Source organism: Pyrus communis, chromosome 3, assembly GCF_041283825.1.
Source record: "Pyrus communis isolate YQ-2024b chromosome 3, ASM4128382v1, whole genome shotgun sequence".
NCBI lineage: Eukaryota > Viridiplantae > Streptophyta > Magnoliopsida > Rosales > Rosaceae > Pyrus > Pyrus communis.
This window is the reverse complement of record NC_142567.1, coordinates 8,067,529-8,082,782: the sequence shown is the minus strand read 5'-3', so window position 1 is coordinate 8,082,782 and position 15,254 is coordinate 8,067,529. Positions and strand designations below refer to the sequence as shown.

The window sequence follows — 15,254 nt, the reverse complement described above, 5'->3', positions numbered from 1 at the left end:
TTATGGACGGAACCCTAATGCCTATAAATACTCTGCAAGCCCTAGACACACACAACATAATGCTTCCCATAAAGTGGTTGTATCCGGCTAGGTGTTTGTAGGAGACTTAATTTGGTGTTACCGCACCTTTCATCCTTTCATGTTCGACTTCCATGGTTGTCGTTGGAATCAGGCCAGCCAACTCCTTCTTTGTGTTAATGCCAACTCCTTTGTGTTTTAATTATACGGTCATATAAGGCTAACAATTTGTATCAAAGTCACTAGTTATATGATGAAATCCTATAATAATGCGGAGAAGCATATATACAAATCGTGGCATCATATAAATATTTTACTGTGGGATCCAAACGTGGAGTAAGCTTCTAATTCCAACAGTTTTCCAAACTATACCTATTATAACTGCATATATATGGTTCTGTTGATAGCATTTTCATGCAGGCATTTTTATTGCATATAATATGGTTTGGTTGAACCACCGAAGTCTGGAGGTCGCTGGTATTTTGATCAAGCAAGTACATGTAATTTTTTTCAAAAGCCAATTTGATTAGTCAAATTTGATTGCCAGCAACAGTTCTGATAAAGGGATGATAAAGAAAATTTGATTACTCACTTCATTGGATTAATTACGAATGAAAACCGTGGCATATATATTTCAGATTTTCTATTTCAATTTTCATGCTAATATTTTTGGTTGGAATGTTTTACCATTTACAACTAGAAAACTGATGCGGCCTTCCCACTTACCAAGCCATCATTTGCCAAAACAGATCGTTGTGTTTCATCACTTCGATTTGGATCATGAGTTTATGGTAGAATTTTTTCCTTTTGGTCTTGATTATTGACCAAATTTTGTGATGACTTCGTAAGGCAATTAATTGCTTCTTGCAGAACTCACCTATGCCGTGACATCTCCTTATTATCTGGAATAGTTTGTTTTTTTCCTTGTTTCAATGGCATTGAAAGTTTTCGAACTGGTATAAGCAACTGAATATTCAAAACTCAAATTGACTGTAACCTAAATATTGGAATTAAGAAAGAGCCATAACAATTCAAATATTGCTTGACGTATTTCTCACTACAGGAGACGAAATTGGTTCTTTTTAGATTGTCCCAATACTATTGTTGGTATATTGTGCCTATATATATATATATATATATATATATATATATATATATATATATGATTGGGGTAAGATATATTAAAGTTCCATCGCAGGAATGCATATACTAACTTTTATATGTATCTATTTATGAAAGTAAGTCAATATAAATTTCGACTACATTTGTTGGCGTGTATAGCATTACAGGTATGGGTATTTCATTTCAAGAATGTGTAAGAAAGCATCTAGTGGCAAGTTTGCAGTAATTACGTGACAGTTCTTATTTGAATTTTATCTATTCTTATTTGAGAATTATGGTTGGTCATTTGATTATATATATGTTTATAAAGAAGTGGTGAACATATGAAGCACATGAGGTATGAAATTCATTCAAAGCATGTGACTTAATTGATAAGAATGAGTTTTCAAACTTGAATTGTGGTTTTTTAGTTTTTTCTGTGCCTAAAGAATTTAAAATGCTTTATTCGGTCAACTCCTATGTGCCATAAGGGAAGGAGTAATCATTCAAGGCTAATATATGGCATGTATTGGAAATGTTTCCTTTGGAAGAAAAGAATTTTGCTTCTTCTTTTATTTACAAAACTAATGTATGATTTTTAATGCTAATGTTTACTAGTCTAGTCTTGTACTATGGAAAGAAAGGTACAAAAGGAACCCGTTTGACTTAAGAAAGTATTTAGGTGATATCACAAATTGACTTTTGAATTAAAGCAATTGTATTATTCTTTCGCAACATAAAGTATGTCTATTTTTAAGCAATTAGCTCCATAATGTTCTCTCATAAGTATTGACATCTTTATGGTGAAAGTGTGATATTATAGTTCTTATACAACTTGTTCTATATGTAATTAATCTCTTTATGCGGTCAAGTTTCAGGAGATTAATTGAATATCAAAGGGAGTCATGAAGGAGACTATTAAATTAATGTCATTTGTTGACTCAAAGCTTGAATCAGGTTATCATAATTTAGTCACTTACAACTAATTAATCCATGTGACTTTTGTATTGTTTTAATTAGGCTGGAGTTGATCAATGTCTTGTATCAACTAAGCAAGCGACAACCACTTAGTTGATGCAGGGATTGTGTTTTAAGTTACTTCAAGCAACATTGCATCTTAATTAGGATAGAAGGGGTAATCTTCTTGCTCACATGTGCATATTGTTTCTTTTAGCTTAATTGCGATGGCATAATATGAGTTCTTGCTCACAAGAATTATGTAAGCTTCATCTGCCTACATGTGTTGACGTTTTCCATGAAGGTACTCTTGTGACATATAATCTAGTACTATTAACTTATTAGTTTTCTTAGCACATGTGTAAATTAATCTAGTTTCATGAAGTTTATTGGGGATTAGGTACCATGTCTTCAGTTACAAGTATTTCCATTAAGAGCCCTATAATAGTTTGTGGTTTTGAGGCATGGAAATCGGTTGCATCATGATGTATTTTTGTGTCTCTTCATGAGACTTGTTGATGTAAAATATTGGACCCATGAAGATTAATCAAGGATTGCTCAGTTACACATTGTTTGAGTATTATGCTTGTAAGTTTTTTCAATTTGAACTATGATATCTATTTAGAGGATGAAATTGGACTTCTTGAGCTTCATGTGGACCTCGAAATTGAAATGATATGAAATTCAATTTGGTATAAATATATAGATTCATGATAGATGCACATAATTTTTCTAGTAGATTGTGTGTCTTGATTTAAGTCGTATGAATAACTCATCTAATGGTCAGCAAATGAAATGAAGTTTTGATATGTTCAACATATTCTACTAATGTTCTACAAATTTTCTTAATTGTTTGCCCTGAATTGTAATTATGGTGAATTTACTAGTATGGCTCTTATAGGCAATTATGCTAGCAGATTGCGTTGGTCTTTTGAGACGTCACTTTAGACTATCATTTGGACCTAAAACGTCTCCATATTTTTATCTAAAATTACATTAATAAAACTCTCTTTGTTAACTAAAAGAGGGTGAAAAGACATTTTTGTTTTCTATCACAACAAAAAAGTTAAAGACAGTAACGTAACTTTACAAAACAAAATTTTGCTCTTTTTTTAAACCCACTCACATGTAAGTTTATCATCTCTAATTTAAAATAAAAAAATAAAAAAAATAAAACAACTTCTCTTCCTCTCTTCCTCTCTCCTCACTCCCACATTCTCTCTCTTCTTCTCTCCTTCAATTTTAACAACCAAAGTGAAAAATTTCTCATTTTTTGTGTGGGCATATACTAGTATTATATGAAGATAGTATATCTAGTTTGATCTGCATAATTTTAGTAAAAATTAAAGTGATGAATTAATTATGGTAAATTCCAAAGTAGTTGTAACTTATTATTGAAATTCTGTTTGACAACTTTATGTTGGTTTTGGTATCTACTCTACTATGTCTAAAATATGAAGCAATTTTATTTGGTACATTCTCTAGAAGAATATATTAATGGGTGTTTGCCCAAGTGAGAGAATTAGTGAAAGAAAATTGGGCTTCACATTCATTAACTTATTTGTGATAGCTGTATAAATTCTTAAAAAGTTAGTGGGGCTTGTTATTGGGTTATTATAATCATATTGTTCATGATTAGAGAATTTTGAGCATTAAGTTAACTCGTATGAATCTATTAAAGTGTTTCTGTCTTTTGTGTATATGTGGTTTGGTTGATGAAATTGATGAAATTGGAAATAAACCATGACTCAGAAGACAATAATATGTTAAGTTGCACGAATGAATATTTGGCGAATGTGTACATTTTCTTATGACTTGCGATCATTTGGATGCCTTGATTGATTATTAATACATACAAGCGAAGCTGGTTGTTGAATGCTTCAATGCTTAGTTCTACCTTTCATTGAGATCGCTATTTGATGTGTTAAGGAAAGGTTAAAGAAAGACAATTTGTGGTAATATGCATTCATTGACTAAGTAAGGTTGTTCCCAAGTGCATATTACAATTTATACATTGATTTGCAAATTAAGTAACGATGTTGCAGATCAGTGGAGCTTGAGTTTCATGTAAGTAATGCATTACATTTGCAGATGACCTATAAAGTATGTATGGTTTAGATTCCTTGTATGCAGTTTAATCTTTGGTTGGATTCATTAAGTCACATTATCGTGTGCTAGTCAATTATCAAATGAAATGTATACCGGATATCAAGTTGTTACTCAAATTACATTTTAAATCATGACACAGAGGCTGGTCTTCTTGTCCACTAGTATTGATCATGTTTCGTGGTTGGATTTTAAATGGCTTAGCATGGTCTATGCACTGCATCAGTGGCGACGGTTTTGAAATTCTGAGGCTTCAGTGGGCATCCATTAATGCAGTGTTTTTACAATCTATCTGACATTCCCGCAGCAACGCACGAGCAACAACTCTAGTTATAGACTAAACCGAGCTAGATCATCATTAATAAACTTTAGGGAAAAAAAAAATGAAAATACATCTTGCTTTCCACAGCCTTTCATCGTGTATGGAGATTGGAGAGAGATTTATTTTGAACACTGATGGGATATGAGTTTTTATTTTACTTTAATTTTGGTGGATAATAGTTCAAGAAGTTAGGAGAAGCCAAATTTCTGGTTTTTCATTTCAAGGGTGTTCAAGTTATCCGAACCCAATACGTGTCTTGTGGAACACGAGCTTGAAATTTGTCCCCAACCACTTGATGAATTGAGGGGCTAATGGTTTGCTATAACCGAACGATAAAAACTCTTTCACACCCAAAGAATACATGATGATTCATGAGTACAAATACACCCACCAAATAAAAAAATACGGCATAAATAAGCATGAAGATATCCAGAAATTTACGAGGAGAAGAATGAGGAATTTAATTACCTACAACATCAAAAGCCTGAATGCACAGCCATTCCGTAGTCAAGTTAAAAATAAAATAATGATTAGCTAGGCTCGGTATATTCATTCAGCAAAATGCTCCAAAGCAAGAGCAATAAGATGGGTAACTTACAATATATGAGCAACTGCCTCACAGTTTCAGAACACGAAAAGAGCGGCAATCGCCATAGCCAGATACGAGAGGAAGAAGCATGCGGCAATCCTAGGCTGCCCGGAAGGTTTAGGTGAAGCTGCCACTGAAGATCCACCAGTTGGCGCAGGAGCCTGGGCGTTAACGGAAGGCAAAGGTGGCTCAATCACATCACTCTCCCTCAGGGTTGGATTTGGAGCCTCAGCAGGAGGCAAATATGCAGAGGTAACAACTTGTATCAGACTGGCTGGCTGAATAGGACTCATGTAGTTAGGTATTTCTTTTTTACCTAAACACCGGTTCTCTGCAACAATCAAGCACCAAAATATTAATCGCTGACGTATATTTGGTAATCTTAGCGGCTAAAATGGACTTGCCTTCCGATAATAATCTCCAAAGCACTGACGTATCTAATATCACTCGGACCTGAAAGGATTGTATACAAGTACACACTTACTTTTGTATCTCGCCGCCGTTTTGGGGAAGTCTGTGATAACACCATCAATATTGGCCCCCGAGACAAATGAATTGATCTCCACAGTTGGATCTGAGAAGAAGTCCCATGCTTGACTCACAAACTCGTTGCTGAATAGTTCAACATAAACTGGAAGCTTAGCGGCTTGTAGTTTTGATACAACATCTGTTACACCAGTGGTAAATGCCTCGACTTCAGGAAAGATAGAGGCCTTCTTGATGACCACAGAGTCGGCAAACTTCTTGATGTCCTCAATAGTTGAACTAGGGGCATCACCAATTTCCTCTTCAATTTCGTAAACAAGTTCATAACTGGTTTTCTCCTTGAATTTCATCAGAACAGAACTATTAGCGGACTGAATCTTGACATCTAAAGCTGTCTGATTATCAAAACCTGCTTTGCTCAAGGTATTCATGACTGCATCAGTTATACTTAATTTCTGCTTCTCTGCAAGATACGCTGCATACTGAAAGAAAGCAGTACAAAATGTTACCGCCATAAGAAAGGTTCGAATTGGGGTGACAATGAACAAAAAAGTCACTTCAGACCATTGAGAAACAGAACCTTGGGCATTGAACCAGCCCAATGTCCAAAACAAATGACTGTAGATGAGACATTTACAATTTAACTCCACTAGGATATATTATCCAGCCATATTTGCAACCATTAGTTAGCTCTCTCATATCCACCCATCAACGAGATCCCCAACGCCAGGTTTAAAGTTGTAAGGAAAGAAGCGCAGGATGGGGAAGAAGTGAGAATGATAATGACACAGTGAAATTGTATTTGGAGTCCCAAATAGGAAAAATAACTACTGAAACTTCCCAACAACCAAAGCATGAAATCATATCATAGGCCAAGCAGTGAAAGATGAAGCAAATACCCACCTCTATGTCGATCAAGACACCAGAAAGAGAACTTGACCTCTTTGCCAAGGCCAAGAAATCAGATAATGTCAAGTACTTGCCACCAGTTTTGGACATTGGATTCCGGAACAACGTGTACTTTGACCAGGGATTTGATATTGTTGCTACAGTTAAAATAAGAAAAAAGATAATACAGAGAGTCAAATTATTGTTCACGAAAAGTTTTCTTGTTTATGAATTCTTATGAGGTAACAAACATTCTTGAAAAGGGTCTCACTACATGGCATATAAGAATTTAAGATATCAAGGTAAGTGGTCATGTGTAAAATTAAAACTCAGTGGCACTCAAGAAATAAGGTGTATTAGAAAGTTGGAAACTTTTACCAGTGACTTGTTTAGAAAAGGAATAAGAAAAGGAATGTTCATCACCAGTCTGAGTTATATCATAATCTATGAAACGGATGTCTTAAAAATGAAATCTCATATAGCCTTAAAGGTTCTATGGTTTGTGAAGAGATCATATAAATACATAAAACAGTAAATTTCAATGCCGCAGTGATAAGCAAGCAAATGAGATTCTACTCTATTTCTCTACTTACGGGTCAGGCCTTCAATATCTTTCCATGCTAGGCTAAAGGTATATATTCCACTGCCAGCCTTAATTTCTGGAACAACCGTTGTGAGGCTGCTAAAAGGTGATTGAGCAACTTTCGTGATATCTATAAGATTTATAGAACTTGCACAGAATGGTATTCCATCCTGGGATATTTGTACAGGACAATCTAGTAGATCTACCCCATCTGCAATTGCTTTTTCATATGCCAAGTCAGTACAACTTGGGAAGTCTCCACTTGCTCCGTATTTCGAGATAACCAAGGGCTTGGCTGGATCATGAGATAGATGAAAGAATAGATTAGCAATAATGCTCAGGTATTTGCGCATGTCAATATAAAAAGTCAGAATTTATGTATATCAACTCAGCAGAAAGAAAGGGTCAGTTTTTTAAATCTTATCATGACAAACAATGATGTACCTTGTCCTGAAGCATTACTTCCAAGATGAGCAAAACAATCTGCAATAGTTAAGAGAAATCATCGTCATCAAGCACAACTTCAATTCTTTAAGTTGAAATAAGCAACAAATAATTAACGCTTAAATTAACTTTCCACAAGTTTTTCCTTGTGATCTCTTGTGAAACATTTATAACTAACTTAGATCAGTTATAAGGGATCATAGTAGAAAAAAAAAAATTGTTCATATTAGGAGCTATATTGATTTCAGTACCTAGATTGTTTGGTCATTTATATGCATCCCACGATGCATTAAAATTTTAACTTTCCTTCAAATGATATAGCGCTACGTACTAAAAAGAACTAAATCTTATGAACAGGAAAAAGAAAATTACTTATGGCCTCAGATGGTGTTATTGGAAAGTCAGACAGCACACCATCAACACTGAAGTCACCATTGTCAATAAATTGCAGGTACTCGGACACTGGATCATAACTGTAATTGTAAGCTAATGGATAGTCATTCACAAAATCGGACGCAAATACTGTTAGCCCTTCTTTATGAGCATCCGTTACAACTGGAGTGTGAGGCTCTAAATAATTATCCTTGGTGAAAGGCCATATGTAAGTTTTAGGAATTAGAATTCCGGAGGCAAATGTCTTGATAAATGTGAGATTCTTTAATAAAGAACCATAAGTTTGGTTGGTTGAAGGCTCTGTCTCATCTTTTCCCAAAAACCGAAAGACCAGCTTTGTTGCACTCGGACTAACCCGTGCTTTGATACTGTTCAGGAAAGCCACCTCCGGTGATGAGATATAATTGATAACCACTTGTTTAGATACAGAAAGCACATAGTTTCTCATACTCAAGTTGTGTTGTGAGAAGAAGATATCATGCTGCAAAAGCATTAGAGAAAAGACATTGCTTCAAACAAATATAGAAATCTAAAGGAAAAAGGTTAAAACATGAGTGCACAGTTCTAAAGACAAGAGAAAAGTATAGTTTATCTTATACCTGAATATTCAACCATAAGCCTGGAGGTTTGAACTGCGTAGCAACATCTTCGATAAGGAGAATTGGGTACTGATTGCCATCAAACCTATTAGTTCGAGAATATATCCCCTGAGTAACTGTATGGGTAACAAGAAATCGGTAAGAAATAATAGGAATCAACATGAATGTTTCTGTCAACAATACAAAATAGTAGTTAACATACACATTGTCTTTTGTTTTCATCGCGATATATACATTCTATGCACTTAAATACATGAAGTAGCATATGAGGTAGTCAAGCTAGCATGTTATCTCCGATATACTTGTAACATTGTATATATTACTTATGAAATTATACATATGCAGTGTACACAACATAGTAAAATATATAACGTCATAGGTGTATGATGTATCAAACATGACATGTTTGGATTGTAAAGTTTTAAAACTCAAATTTCGATCTTTTGATGTGATTTTGGACTCTTATTGTGAGTTTGAGGTGTTTGAAATGGGGTTGGGTTTAGCTGTAAATTTTCATTATTATTTTGTGCTGTTCCAACTCAATTTAATGTTTCACCATGTAGAGGCAGCAACATGATTAATTCACCCACGTAAGCAAATAAGAAGAAAAAATTCCCTTGAAAACGGAACATGAAAAGGCATAATCTTCAAATTCAAGAGTCAACCGTACGTAAAAACACATAAATCATAAATAAAAAGAGGGAAAAAAATGGAAATTCCTTTTTGCTACCTCTATATTCAAATAACTTGGACATGCACAGCCTTGTTAAAATCATGACCATTAACAATATAGCAGAAAAAGTTTCAGACAATTTGCACTCACCATAGACAGATGCTAGGTCGTCCAAAGTAAAATCCACAGTAAACCATCCTTTGGTAGAAACTCCATTAACTAGGTAACTTTTATCCCTTTTTGGCAAGACCATGTCAATATTGGAATTATTATTCAGCAAGAGATCTGGAAAACAAATTCCGGCTCCATCCTTCGTCAACTGAACATCACACCATAAGACTGCATCCTGTAAACTTGTGATCAACGCCAAACTGAAGGCCGCAGAACTATGACCCGGAAAGAGCCCTGAAAATCCTCCGTGTGCTACAACCTTAGGCGGATCTCCTGCAAACCGAACCAATCCAGTTAGCTCACTGAACATATAGTGGGGAAAAGTTGTACTACAAAAATATTAGAGCCCCAATTGGCAGCAGAAGCAAATTCTAGCAAATGTTTCCATTTGAAACCACTGGAAATTTATGAAAACTTTCCCAAAGATCGTCGCTTCAGGACGTACGAGATTAAAAGCGTTCGAATTTTGAAACCCATGTTTCACAATCCCTGGAAATTAATATACTCTGGAAAAACCAATTCTCCAAGACCTGGCCGGAATTCGAATTCAATCTCAGTGTCACTTTCAGTCTGTATAAATCAAGCGGCTTTTCGGCTCGGAATATCGAAATCAGGGAAAAAAGCAGTACAAAAAAGGAAGATCACAAACTTTCCTTCTCCTTTGTCTATGAATTTGCAAACTTTCTCCTCCTACTCAACAAGCAATACACTTAATTCCACTAAACATGCACAGTCACTAGATACTACGCAATTAAGCGACGACTTTCTATTTTTAACTTCCTCAGTCTCATAATAAATCCCCGTTCCTCCATTTTCTCAGCAACCAAACACAAATTAACAAAAAATTCAAGTAAGATTTATAATACATGGAGCAAAACAGAGGCCGGAGCTGTAGAGGATTACCGCTAAGTGTTTTCCATTTACTAGATCCCTGCGCAGAGACCAGAGCTACTACTGAGTGAAGAAGCAGAGCAAGTGCAACCAGAGCGCGTGAGTTACACATTGCCGGAGAGGCCGAGCCGGAAAATTACAGAGCTCGACAACTTCCGGCGGTCTCCAGACGGTGCCGTTCAGGTCTTCTCGGGAAGTGTGAGATTTTCTCAGCTAAGAGAGAGAGTAGTGAGTCCAGAGAGAGAAAGAGCTGTGAGCTCTGAACCTTTTCAGTGTTTCTATTTATATATTAATTAATTTTTTACATTTTAATTTAAATTAATTAATTGTCACTTAGTGCAATAGTTTATTAGTATTTTTGAGGTGTCGTAGCTTCAATTCTAGTCAAAACTGAATTTGAACCATATTATTATAAGTTCATTGTTAAACTAAGCACAACCTCTCATCTTAATATAAACTAGCATTTACCTACATACTTTGTGTGTATGAACACATTTTTTTTTTAAAATGAGAAGAGGGAGAGGGAGAACGTGGGAGGAGTGGGAGGAGTGAGAGGTTTTTGTTTTTTATTCTTATTTTTTATTTTTTTATAATATTGGAGGTATTTTAACATCATATATAGGTGAGGTCTTGAAGAAAATTTAGTTGTGTGAAATTACATTTATGCCCTATATTTTTTATTCATGTTTTGTTTTAATTAAAGGGTTAAAATAGTAATTTCATAAAATTTTGGTTGATAATAAGTGTTTTATTAATTACTAGAGATAACATCATTTGTTAAAAAAAATTAATTAATTAATTAATTAATATTTGGTTTGTGTCTAGGGGGTTTAATTAATTAAACGAAAATGTTAACATCAATGAAGAACCAAGGTCCAAGTGTGAAGTAATTAATACGCGCTTCCACGTGGTGTTGATCGACAGATTGAGCAAGCGGGCTCCGGAGACTGCTTTTGTGAGCCGGGCGCATAGTGCGCACCACTGGTGTTTGTCGTGACTCGGCCTTGTTTTTAGTGGAGATGTGTTTGGAGGAGAGAGAAGGATTTGAAGAGGAAGGTCCTACGTGTTTTGCCGTGAGCTCTTGCTACTACGATTACACGGTTGTCACTGTAAACTGAAATTTGGTTAGCTGATAAGAAAAACAAGCGATACAATAAAAATAATATTAATTAACGTACAAATTAAGTTTTATAAACCAATTGATGACGTTGTTAATAATTAGATTATTAATTAAATATGAATTAACATACTTATTTCTTATTTATGACATATTATTTGATTTAAAATTTTGATTTACCTATTACTTCTCTTTCTACCAAATTCTACAAGAAAAAAGAAACACTATTACACTATCGTTTTAAGTTTTTTTTTTTTTTTTTTTTAAGTAATTGAATTAGTTTAACTTGAGCCACCAAAAATGTACAAAATGAGAAATTAAAAATAATAATATCATTCTTACAAAATACTTTTAATCTAGAGTTTAGGACATTTATTTTATTCTTATTTGTCAAACTTGAACATCGAGCCGAGATCAATTTTAACTCGAGTTGTTTCGTCAAAAATCTCGAGTTGCTCACATATTTTACGAGCTGAACATACTAATGTTGAGGTTTGTTTCTTATTCGAGCCGAACTAGGCTTGGCTTGATTCTTTCACGAGCCGAACGCAGCACGAGTTCGAACTATTTCGAGCTAATTTACAACCCTAGTAATTAACTATCCCTCCACTTAACCTTTGTTGGTGGAATTGAAATTTTATTTGGGAGAAGTAATAAAAAGTCCCCCACAAAACTTTTTTCATCGAAGAGTACTCAGATAACTTCTTTATTATTAATGACATTTTTATATTACAAGGACAAAAAAACAAAAAGTTAGTCACACTTAATGAGAGTTTTAGGTTACAAAAATGTCTTTAACAATAACAAAAGTGTCCTTAATATGTGCCCGTAATGATTTTAAAAAAAGTTTTATTAATATTTTATTAAAAAAAGTGAGAAAATAAATTATACCCTAATTTTAAGTTGGATTCACTCACGTTGCCTCTTCCTCCCTCCCTCCTCCCTCCATCGCCATATTTCTTGTCAATTTTTTTTTTAACTTCCTTCAGATCGTCGTCCATGTCCATGTCCATACTCTCTGATCATTAACTAGCGTTTCCTTTAATTTTACTGGTGGATAAAAGGAAAACTATACACAAAATGAATCTGATTTGGCCTCTTCTTTTGGAAGAACAGTCAATATCCTCACTCAAAACTCATTTGTAAATCATTAGCAACAGCATTTTGGCCTCAAAAACAGAAATCTCCACACTTTTTCTCGAGATATAGAACATGAGGATGGGGCGTAGGTGATCATGTGTTAATAAAACGAGAGAGTCACCACATTGAGAATAAGTTACATATTACGATTAGGTCGTTACTTGGTGTTATGTGTCAATGAAATAAGAACATATGAACAAAACTTAATTGCATATTTTGATTTAGGCTTATTTAAGTACACTTCTTTGAAACTCACTTTTAATCTTTTACCCCCCAGTACTTAAAAGTGTCGTTTTACTCTTTGAAACTTAACATTCACTCGACTTTGATCCCGTTGCCCTTTTAAAACTCAAAAGTCGTCATTTTAATTTATAAAACTCAAAATTTGTTTCACGTTGCTGCCTTTATTCTTTTAATTTTTTTTGTGAGTTTGATTTGGATACACCAGACCAAAATAGTCAATTTATTTTTATATTTTTCCCTCTTTGCAACTCAAGCACAATAACCCAAAAAAGAAAAAAATTCATTCTTAATTTCTTTATTTTACGAGGACGAGTGCAATTTGGTTATCTGGTGCACTGAGCTTGTGGATTGGTAGGGATCTGCGTGAGGGGTTCGTGGATTGGATCGCAAGGATGGCCCTTTCGTTGTCAAAAGATAGCTTTGAGTTGCTGTTGTACACGGTGTGGGGCATCTGGACTGACCGAAACTCTTTATTATCGTGGGTTGTAGTCTCGAGTCTAGGAGATATCCCTTTCAGAGTGCAGTCGTGGCAGACAGAATATAAAAAGTGGCATGGTAGTGAACTAGGCTACAAGATGAAAGAGCCTCAGAGGTGGTGTAAACCAGATCAAGCGTGGCTGAAAATTAATTTTGACGGGGCATGGGATGAGCATCGTCAAATGGGTGGCTGCGGAGTGGTGGTAAGGGACACAAGGGGGAAGTTTGCGGAGAAGCTTGGGGATGCCCAGCGGCAACTAGAAGGAGATGCCTTAATGGTGGTGGCAAGTATTCAAAAGGAGGCTAGCGCCAATTTCACTTAATTTGGCCACATCATTTGATGATGCCCGACGCTTACTGTGCAATGCTTCTCAGGGTAACGCTAGCTTCTACAAACGGGAGGCTAATAAAGTGGCACATCGTCTTGTAAGGTTTAGCCTCACCTCCGTTCTTGAGGTGGCTTGGTTTGAAGACCTTTCAGATATTATTTTAAATGTTCTTGTAGAAGATAAAATTTAATTTAAGTTTATGTTGGTGCGGGATGCTCTCTTTTTTGTTTTGGTAAATTACATTTTACCACATCAGGTTTGAGGTCTATTACAATCTCATATTACAATCTCATATAACATCTTCAAAACATTTCACTTTCATACCTTAAGTACTCTTTTATTTCAACATAATACATCCGTTATATTTTTCATCCAATGATCTGTTAAGAGGTGACGTGACAGCCACATTTGCGCCACGTGACTTCCAAATTTGAGCTACGTGGTAAAAATTAAAAATATTATAATAATTTACTCTATTAAAAATAATAATAATAAATAAATAAAAACCCAGTTCCCTCCCGACCACCTCCCTCTCATCATCTCTCTTCACCTCCCATCCAAAAACCTACCCCACCTCACATATTCAATAAAATTTCATTTACTTTGTTATCAGATACTAGCATGACTTTACTCTCAAGAGTAATCAAGTGCTAATCACGTGTCAGTATTTGCCGATAATGTCGATGAAATTTCATCAAATTTATCGATGAGAAGTTAATTGATTAATTTCAAATAGTTCAGAAAATTAATTTACCAAAAAAAGTTCAATCAAGAGGTAAATTTAATTGGGGTAATAGTTTTGAGAGTCAAACGGCAGCATACTCCACTAATATTCTTAAGTTCATAATATTATCTTGTTAAGGATAATGGTATTTCCATAGGGGAGGATCCACATCTGATGGCTTGTTGATCTCCAATTGGTTTTATGTGTTGTTTAACGAATAATTAACTTGTTAATTAGAAACTGATATGGATATGCATGACAGCTATAGATTAATCACAAAACATGATTTATAAAGGTGTTTAAACGATCGAAAACGTTTTACGGACACTGATTATTATATAAACTTAGATGTCGAAGTTAACTTTGTTCAAGACTCATTGATTCCAATTGCTAACCTATTGTGTATGTCCAAGCCATTTTTGTCTTTATTCAGGGCAACGTGACAAATACTTTCACATAAGTCGGTTATATACTCATTACTGTGAGAATGCTTCTCAGGGTAACGTTAGCTTCTGCAAACGGGAGGCTAATAAAGTGGCACACCATCTTGCAAGGTTTAGCCTCATCTTCGTTCTTGAGGTGGCTTGGCTTGAAGACCCTTCAGATATTATTTTAAATATTCTTATAGAAGATAAAATTTAATTTAAGTTTATATTGATGCGGGATGTTCTTTTTTCTTTAGACCGGTTTAATATTGACAAGGTTGTTAGGCTCATGTTATGCACCATTCTTTAGTTTGTATGTTTTTTACTATTATCAATGAACATCGTATTTTCCCTTCAAAAAAATTCTTTATTTTAAACTTAATCTTTTGTTGTTGTTGAATCTAACACATTGGTAGAGATTTATAATCAAATACATTGGCACATATGTCGTAGTCTTATTGGATGATGGATCCCACAATATTCCACATGGGCTACTTTTGAGTTTCATGGAGAAGAGAGAGTTTACAAGTCCATATGGAATGAATTTTGAGTTTCAGGAAGTAAAGTGATGACTTTTG

The 15,254-nt window shown here is 34.8% G+C and overlaps 2 protein-coding genes across 2 annotated transcripts; one reads left to right on the top strand and one right to left on the bottom strand.

Annotated features, from left to right (window-relative positions):
- Positions 1-4,819: 4,819 nt before the first annotated feature.
- Positions 4,820-10,507, bottom strand: LOC137715156 (glycerophosphodiester phosphodiesterase GDPDL4). Its single transcript, XM_068454392.2, has 9 exons — positions 10,234-10,507; positions 9,310-9,603; positions 8,487-8,602; positions 7,867-8,368; positions 7,495-7,533; positions 7,061-7,345; positions 6,483-6,625; positions 5,578-6,061; positions 4,820-5,424 (listed from the first exon to the last, which is right to left on the bottom strand). The coding sequence occupies exons 1-9, from the start codon at positions 10,331-10,333 to the stop codon at positions 5,129-5,131; spliced, it is 2,259 nt and encodes a 752-aa protein (XP_068310493.2). The 5' UTR covers positions 10,334-10,507; the 3' UTR covers positions 4,820-5,128.
- A 2,606-nt stretch (positions 10,508-13,113) lies between these two features.
- Positions 13,114-13,521, top strand: LOC148697848 (uncharacterized). The gene has a single exon (XM_088690316.1). It carries the CDS (start codon positions 13,114-13,116, stop codon positions 13,519-13,521), a length of 408 nt encoding a protein of 135 aa, XP_088546442.1.
- The last annotated feature ends 1,733 nt before the right edge of the window (positions 13,522-15,254 follow it).